The 9,118-nt window shown below is 33.8% G+C and overlaps 1 protein-coding gene across 1 annotated transcript in view; it reads right to left on the bottom strand.

Moving 5' to 3' along the window:
- LOC130800632 (uncharacterized) overlaps nucleotides 1–8,625 on the bottom strand; it is a 14,288-nt gene extending 5,663 nt beyond the window's left edge. Inside the window, exons 1-10 of the mRNA XM_057664190.1 lie at nucleotides 8,310–8,625; nucleotides 7,645–7,783; nucleotides 6,998–7,237; nucleotides 6,255–6,401; nucleotides 5,439–5,517; nucleotides 4,274–4,457; nucleotides 3,367–3,432; nucleotides 2,567–2,800; nucleotides 1,188–1,394; nucleotides 751–1,054 (exon numbers count right to left, since the gene is read on the bottom strand). Of these exons, the coding sequence (XP_057520173.1) occupies nucleotides 751–1,054; nucleotides 1,188–1,394; nucleotides 2,567–2,800; nucleotides 3,367–3,432; nucleotides 4,274–4,457; nucleotides 5,439–5,517; nucleotides 6,255–6,401; nucleotides 6,998–7,237; nucleotides 7,645–7,783; nucleotides 8,310–8,483 (1,774 nt within the window). The 5' untranslated portion in view covers nucleotides 8,484–8,625. The remainder of the gene's footprint in view (nucleotides 1–750; nucleotides 1,055–1,187; nucleotides 1,395–2,566; nucleotides 2,801–3,366; nucleotides 3,433–4,273; nucleotides 4,458–5,438; nucleotides 5,518–6,254; nucleotides 6,402–6,997; nucleotides 7,238–7,644; nucleotides 7,784–8,309) is intronic.
- Between the last annotated feature and the right edge of the window lie 493 nt (nucleotides 8,626–9,118).

Genomic DNA, 9,118 nt, shown 5'->3' on the forward strand with positions numbered 1-9,118 from the left:
AAATGGTATTATTAGAGTGTTAGAAGTGATAAGGCATTATCTCAAAAAGCTACATTGCATCAATTACAAGATCAAGAGAAAAAGACTGAAAACTCATAAAATCAAATACGAAAAGGTTTCCAAAAATTCAACATGCTCAACATAATACAGCCAGGACTAACCAAATACGACAATAATGATGATAATGATAGGGGTAGGTCGCATGACTAATTATGAACATAACAAAAGGATGAAGAAAAAAATAATACGGCGTATTAACAACTAAACTTATGAAAACCTGTTTAATACAAGTTATAAAGCAAAAACTTACTACTAAAATCAGGGATACTACAGTGCCAATGAAACCTCTTGAGAGGAGGCTAAAATGCTTAATGAGGGAAACTTGTCCACATTGGGTAACGCTCACAGTTCTTATTTGCTCTCTTGTAAAGTGTTCGTCAAGTTAGAAGAGTGACACAAACGTTGGCAAGGGTTCAAGATCTTGTCAAATCAATGACCAATTTTGATACTAAGCACAGTCGGAGTTAATTGCTAACATGAAACGCCAGAACCAAACTTCTACATTTGATGATAACACCTTGGGTATCCTGATTTATGTTCACCTATTTATTGTTAAAAAAAGGTCTATTTTAACGCATCATCCATCTTTGACATGCCTATAGTACATCAACATTATGAACTTTGTCAAAGAGAAAAAAAAATTATAGTTAGTTTGAAAGCTACAAAAGGTCGTTATTTTCACATTCATACCTGCTAAAGCAGAATGATTTGGCCCATATGCAGCCTCATTGCCCAAGGACCAAGAAAAGATGCATGCGTGATTTTTGTCCCTTTCAACCATGCCTATCACACGATCAAGCATAGGAGCAGCCCAGGAGGGCTCCATAGTAGGATGTTTGAAAGGACCAGAGTGATCAAAACCATGTGTCTCAATGTTCGCTTCATCTATCATATACATGCCAAATAGATCACACAACTCATACCACCGAGAATGATTAGGGTAATGGCTGTTCCTTACAGCATTGATGTTATTTTGCTTCATCAATACCAAGTCCTACGAAATTTAATCAAGAAACAATAATAATCAAAAGAAGAAAGAGAAGAATAAACTCAAAAAAACATTTCCCAAAAGAGTGAATCTTCAAAGTTTACGCCAAAATTGCACTAAAAATAGATATTCAAGTCACCTTAATCATGCAATGCTCCAAATTTGTCTTCCCGAGACGTGGGTGGAACTCATGTCTGTTTACGCCTCTTATTGTAACGGGTTGTCCATTGATTAGTAGCTGCTTGTGAGTAGTTGATATTTGCCTAATGCCTATCTGACATGATTCACAATCAATAACATTGCCAGATGCATCTTTCAAGATCACTACCAATGTGTACAGATTTGGCTGCAATTTCACACAAGGTCCAAGAAAGAGAGATCAGAAACCTAATTACTGTAACAAAGAGAGAGAAACTAAAATTAGTGCACTATAATCATGCAGGAACATAAAGATCAATTAATTGATATTTATTTTTATTTACAGCATAGTTATATAACATACTAGCGTAGAATATAGTGCATCTTATAGACTGCTAAATTACTTTTACCAGTTTTCTTTTTTTTCTAGTAAGAATGAATTAGGGACTTGCCCTAATCATGTTCGGTATTATTAGTATAACTATAGAGATTGATTGTAAATTTTTATATACGTTAAATTGAAGTTTAAGCTTGGAATGTATTCCACATTAATTTTGTTTTTGAGAGGTCCTCATATTCAAGAGCTTATATGATATTGATGAGTACACCAACTTCATGGTCCTTAGTTTAGGAGAAGGAAACCTAGATTAAGAGTGGATTTATATCTACACATCATCCTAAATAGATTCCTGAATCGAAGGCATCAAGTTTTTCTAGAACCCTTAGATTTCTTTCATCTAAGTGAAGGTTGTGAAGAACTAAATAGAAACCATAGATTCCACCTATGTCACTTGGACTCGGGTACTGATGTTGGATACTGGTACGTGTCCAAGTGTCGGATACGTCTGAATGTTCAATTTTACGTCTAAAATGAAGTGTCTAAGAGCCATACCAATGTCCAAGCATCAAGGATCGGACACGGGTACGTGAAGCAAAATGAAGAGTCCGAGATAGGATGCCACATAAAGTTCGATTAGTGTACTGTCAATACTCTTCTGTTAGGATTTGTTTTAGTTTTATCAACAGGCAGAAAACTGAAAAGAACAAAAGGTTGGCATGTAATGGAGGACTGAGGAAACAAAAAAGTACAGATATAAGTTTTTCAGAATCTGTTGTTCTGCAGCAAATGTAACTCAGCAGAGCAATATCGAATTTTAGAATGTGGTAAAACGATGAATGATAAAGTAATTATCTCTTTTCTTATTCCCTTCAATACATGAGGGGCTGGGGATATAGATGAAAGTTTCTAAACTTGACAGTATAAAAGAGATTGCACAAGCAAGAACATGAACTCAGTTTCCCAAGTTTGTTTGCTATGCATCTGTAATTACATCTCAAACAACAATTTTGATGGTTGAAAGTGAAATGAATATCTCTCACCTGCTCAGCAGACCATAGCCTTAGTCGGTCTATCTTTCCTTTAAAATGGTATCCATTAAACCTGAAACTTGGAGGCGGGATAAGTTCCATCTGCGTCACCAGAGATGCAAGGAGATTGTCTGATGCATCATTTTCATCCCACTTTCCATTGTCGTAAACCCCTGTTTCTAGAGTAAAATCAGAAAGGATGCAATCTCGAGACGTTCCTTGTGACGTGTCAACTTTCACCTCTACCTAAAATTAACAAAAACAAGCTTAATGTGCATGTTTACGAGCTAGATAATAATACTACCAAGGATATCAACAACTCAAATGTGCAGTGATTTATGTGGATACATTGCTCATCTTCCATGATATAATCACTGAGAAGCAAGGGCAAACATCGCTGATGAAAATAAATAATCTTTTGCCAAGAGGAGCTTAGACTAAGGTCGACAATTAGACACTTTGAAACAGCCAAATAGCATAGTATGATCTCAACTAGCTATAAGCGAGTACATCAAAGAAAGTGAGAGATGCAAGTTTTAAAAGTGAGATGTGTTACAAGAAATCGCAAGGCATTGCCAATATACTACCACTACTTGCCTCATTAATTCTATCTACACACAATAATATAATAGGTTAACATTTATCAAGGCAAAACATGAGCCACATAAAATATAAAAAAATTTTGGAATTGAAACCACGTAAGAAAAAATCAATACTCAGGCTCACAATATTTGCATTGTATTGCTTTTAGTCATCTCATATGTATTAAGTAAACAGGATTTGGTAAAGAAATATATCAAGGTAAAACTTACTTCTAAGTCTGCATGAGAGAAACTTCCATCCAAGTAACTTTTGAAAGAATAATCAGCAATAAACACCTGCATAGCAGCAAGTTCCATTAGCTACTTTGTATGAACATCTAACAATACTAATTGTAGTTTTTAGCTTAGCAGTCATCCTCAATTACAGAAAAGCGGGAGAAAAGTATAAGAAAATGGCAAAACTATGATCGAACTTGTATCCAAAAAGGTTTCCCTGCATAAAACTAATGTTAGAACAGCCTTTTGATGTTCATAGGCTTTAGCACCCGGTCCAAAAAAATTGTAAGTACTTGGATATTAACATATGAGATGGATGAGAAGATGAAATAAAGCAATAAAGCACATCAGACGCAAATATTGAATGATGAGTTACTGAGAGACATAAGAACATTGACTCCGAACATTGCAACTAGTTCACAACAAGCTTCTTATCACACACTCACAGTTAACTCGTGCACATTAAGATTCATCAGACTATTTGCTCAGCAGAATGTCCATAAGATCATTACATGTAAACCAAACACATACCATTTGCATAAATTTATAAAATGAAAATAAAAAAAATAAAAAAAAAATCACTCGGCATACAAATTAAAAGTTAAGAGACACCATTCAAATCTTAATCTTTCATGGTTTTTTTTAAGTATACATTTTTTTCATCAAGCGCAAACCCAACCGCATCAGTATTGCTTGAAATTGATGTAACACATGATCTATTACAGATATAATTCCATTAAATGTAATGCTAAGATGATGACAATACATCAATGGCAAAGATACAACACATACAAAACCAGCTAGGCACAACCAAACATTTTCCCATTGAGCAAAGCTAACAGAAATCAAAAAAAGTCCAGACTAGAACAAAACAAGATATCTAAAAAGGTGACAAACCTACCTGAGGTTTTGCCAGAAGCAGCACATCTCGATGGATACCGGACAACCACCAGTGATCTTGATCTTCAAGGTAAGAGCCATCACTCCATCTAAAGACTTGGACAGCTAAAACATTTTTCTTTTCTGAACCACATGGATGGATGTATTTAGAGATTTCAAATTCAGCAGGAAGCCGACTATCCTGACTTTTGTAACAAATCATTGTCATTTGTCAATCATCTGATAGGATTAATAGGACTAAGAAAAATAAGAACTTAATCATGCTTTATGCTTTTCTTTTTTCACAAAAGAAACATGCGCATCCCATTCTTTTTGTACAGGTAAAGATTTTGATAGAGCTCATGCAACTAAATGACCATCAAAAAGATGATCAACTTAATAGAGTAGAATCAGCCACTTGAGCAAGTCATCTCTTAATTGAAGGTATGAGATAAGAGATAAAAGATACAGTACATTCTTGGTGAGTATAGTAATTAGTAAAACAGATAAAAAAAAATGAAGTGATACAAGATACAGAATATTGAGCTCTTCTGAAAGCAAATTTACAGACCATTTATACAATATTGAGCATAATAATAACATAAGAGTGTAAACAGTAAGTGTTATAGGTTGCTGTATATTACAACCAAGTTAAAGTTCTGTCACATCCATGAGTGAAGTTATTTTAGGATATCTTGAAGTTGACAAGAAATGTCCATTACAATGGTGCCAAATATTTATTGTTCTATGGTTTCGATTATAATCGACTATATTTAAATGGCTCAATAAATCATATGCACTTCTTAATTCTCATATACTATTTGTGTGAAGTTGTTGATGATATTTGCTACCAGGTTTTATTCGAAAACAACTTCTTTGTTTTACCAGCAACGGTAAGGTTGCGTGAAGGAGCCATTTAATGGCATTTGGGATATTGAAATGTTGAAATACTGTAAAGGTACTAAAAGCTCCTCTAATGCCCAGAACCCATCCTTCTCCCCTTTCCACAACCTACCCTATAAAAGATCTAAAGTAGACTATAAGCACAGAATGAGGGGTGCAGCTGTTGCCTATCTTGGCTTGTGCCTATTATCAGCTAATGTACAGATGTGATATAGCTAACTGTATGAATTCTCAAACTGAAAGAAATAGAACAAATAATTTAAGGCTAAAGTGATCTTCAGTACCTGTATCCAACAGGAAACCCATTTACCCACACATGATAAGCAGAATCAACAGCTTCAAACTGCAACAATATCCTTCGACCTATGAAAATCCATAATGAAAGTCAGTAATCAACCGAGAGATTGAACCAGCTGATACCAAAGAGGGAAACTAATAAAAAGATTACTCGTAACATGAAAGGTTTGTTTCTCTGTCATGAAAAATGGACAGACCGACAAAGCAAAGTCAACAGATCATCATTCATTAGAGGAATCTAGAAAAAATGGTGATCAGGTGTCATTGAACCTGCCATAAGACCATATCATCATACAAGAATTAAAGTCAACGTCATATCGAAGACTAGAAGTACAATATTTAGTTTCTACACATCCATTTCTCTTTGAATATAGTGTTAGATTGAAAATTGAACATGGTGAAATGAAGTCATGTACAGACGAACGGGTTCATAAAACTTAAATGATCATGAGTTTATGACAACCAATCGATGGCACATACAAGAAAAAGGGCATAAAAAAATGGTTAGTCAAAATTAATACATGTTTTCCTAAAACAAAGAGGCAAAGGGGGTTAAACGGGCTTGCGCAATTGCACTTAAATATGACAAGATTTGAAGCACAGAACATATGATGTTAGATTAATTTTTGGAGAGTCACTGCTGATGATGGTTTTTTGGCATACTAATACAGTACTAAAAAAGGGTTCTTGGATTAATACACAACATATTTACAGATAAAGCTAATGTTTACACAGTTTAATCTTCAAGATCGACTACCAATAGCATTATCAAATCAGCCGTATTTGCAAGCAAAAGATTTTACCTTTCCATTCATTAGAAATATCAAAATATGTTCTGTAACAGCCAGTTGGATTTTCTGCAGGAACATGCGGGGGATCAACAGGGAACGGATATTCTGTGTTGGTATAGATAGGCTGCCCATATCCATGCATCTCCCAATTTGAAGGAACTGCTCCATGAATCAGAGTAAACTTTGCATTGTTATATACTTCTACGTCAAAAAATTTGTACTCCGTGTACATGAAAATACCAATTTGGGTGCAACAGTTGATCATACAAAAATTAAAACCTGCAATTAACAAACTAAAAGAGGAAATGTAGCCCTATTGACCACCTGAGATATGTATAGTTGCTCAAAATCAAGCAACTACAAATAGTCCATTGATCACAATTTACAAATTGTCTTGAATAGGTGCAGTATAATGACATCAATTTGGAATGTGTAGTTTCATCCAAGTATAGCATAACACTATTATCTATTCACTTCGTAACCCCAGTCAAAAGTAACACAGCAACAGGATCAGAGCAACAAAAAAAAGTAGACAGTACTTAGGCAAATTCTATTTGCATACCCATTTAAAAATCTTTGCCACAAATCAACTAACCATGGACTATATCGTGAAGAATAAGTATGCAAAAAACTGTGTACACTCAACTGCTCTGTCCATGAGTTTGATTAATTCATCAACTTAATTATATTTTACGCTAAGATTTTTCATTGCCTGGTACTTAAAATTCAAAAATTTAAATAAAAAAATTTCGCACCTGGCACAGTTCCCCAATCATTGTCATGAAATTCACTATGGTAGAAATTTTGCGGGACACCACTTGGACCAGAAGCCAAGTGAAATTTCCAATGGCCAGATAAAGATTTCACAAAAGGCAAGCCTTTAACCCAAGAAGAGGCACAATTCAGAGCTTCAGCTACAGCATTGTCATCCCAAGTGGCCAAGTTTGAAGCGGATAAACCCACCTTATTTCTTTCAAGCCAGTATCTGAGAGATTCTGTCTCGGAACCAGAAAAATATGTCATGATTCATATACAATAAGACTAGATGCAGCAATGATAATGAAGATTCAAACCAGAAGATAAATAACAGCACTTGTTCATGGGAAATTGCTCAAGTAAACCTTTTGCTAAATCGATTAATGTTTCTCAAATAGTGAACTACACTAAAATGGCTCAATAAATTATATGCACTTGAATTGCTGAAGATGTTTATCACTAACAAGGGTAAGGTAGCGTACATCTGACCGTGCGAATTCCACCCTAGGTGGCAGCCACTTAATGGCATTGGGGTAATAGAATGTTGTTTGTTGTTAAAAAATAATCATAAATCACATTCAACACAGGAATTCTAAAATCTTTTTACAAATATGAATATAAATAGCACATTGTTGAGATGTTATACCTTCTATCGAATCATGACAGCGTAGTGGAACATGAGCATCTCTCTTCCTCCATTTGAAGAAAGATTGATCTTGCCATACTTCATTCTTCAGCAAACTATTTTCTTCACTTTCCTTGCAAGCCATAGCTTGTTTTTCAACCTGGGTAACAGAAGGTTTAGCAAAAGGTTACAGACCACAAAAGGCAAAGCCTAAATGAGAGTATAAGTGTATCAGCAACAAAGCATCAGCTTTAACCAAACAAAAGAAATTTACTGAAACCACTTTTTATTCTTTATTATAAAGTCCAAAATCAGTTCATTATCTCCAATATTTTGACCATATATGACATCAAATGAAAAATCATAACTGATCACTTTAATATCCATGAAGATACTTTTTGTTTTCCCTTCAAAACCACTACCTTCTGACAATTTGACCTCTAAAATGCTTCATAAACACAAAAAATAAAACAAACCCAATTCTCAAAATGGCCTTAACATTTCTGGGTCAATCTGGAAAAACTATCTACGCCAAAAAAGTACATCTTTCAATCGAAATTCTCAAACAATGTCCTAAGATAACAAAGAATAAAAGAAACTCACGTATGGATTCTAATGAAATTGATTGATGAAAGAAAGAAACTTTAAGCATCAAAATGAGAATAGGAAGAAGATCAAAATCAAACCTGTGATGAATTCTTAGAATGACAATAAAACTTCGAAAAAGCAAAGTTATACGGACAATTCAAAGAGTATCTAAGAGGTTTGGTTCGATTTTTTTGATTTGAATCGGATAAACAATGAAGACGGAGAGGATAGTCCTGGCATTTGGGGTTATTTAGGATTGGAGATCCGTGCATGTGTGCAGTCTTTTTGGTTTTAAAACTAGTACTACTACAATTGTTGCTAGTTAAATTCCATTCTTATTCTTGTATGAATTGCAAACATAAATACGAAGTACTATGGAGAACATCAGTCAAACAAAAATATCATAGTCCATAGATAAGTTTTGTTTCCTCGTTGAAAATGTGGCCTCTCAAAACACAACTTTTACATATAACTATAAAAATGTCAAAGTTCAATGTTCTATCAAAATTTGGGATTAATTTTTATTATTTTAGACATTTAAATGATTAATGTTATAACTTCCAAATACTAATTCTGCTAATAGCAACAAAAAAAAATAGTCCCTTTAATTTTTTAAGTTGTCTCATTTTACCTTTTGTTAACATGTATCAATCTCTTTTAATTTGTATTTTATTCCTAATCTATAAGCTAAAATATAGTTAAATATAGTTCTTTTTTTCGTCTAAATATAAAGATTATTATTAATATCAACTTTTCATAATTTTATAATTAAGTATAATCAAAAATATTAAGAGACAAAATATTTACTCTAACATGTGTAAAAAAACAAATAGGACAAGTCAAATAAATTGGAATAAATTGGAGGGAGTAGAATTTTGTTATTTTTCATACCAAATTCTGATGTAAG

Source organism: Amaranthus tricolor, chromosome 15 (assembly GCF_026212465.1).
Source record: "Amaranthus tricolor cultivar Red isolate AtriRed21 chromosome 15, ASM2621246v1, whole genome shotgun sequence".
In the NCBI taxonomy this organism is placed as follows: Eukaryota; Viridiplantae; Streptophyta; class Magnoliopsida; order Caryophyllales; family Amaranthaceae; genus Amaranthus; species Amaranthus tricolor.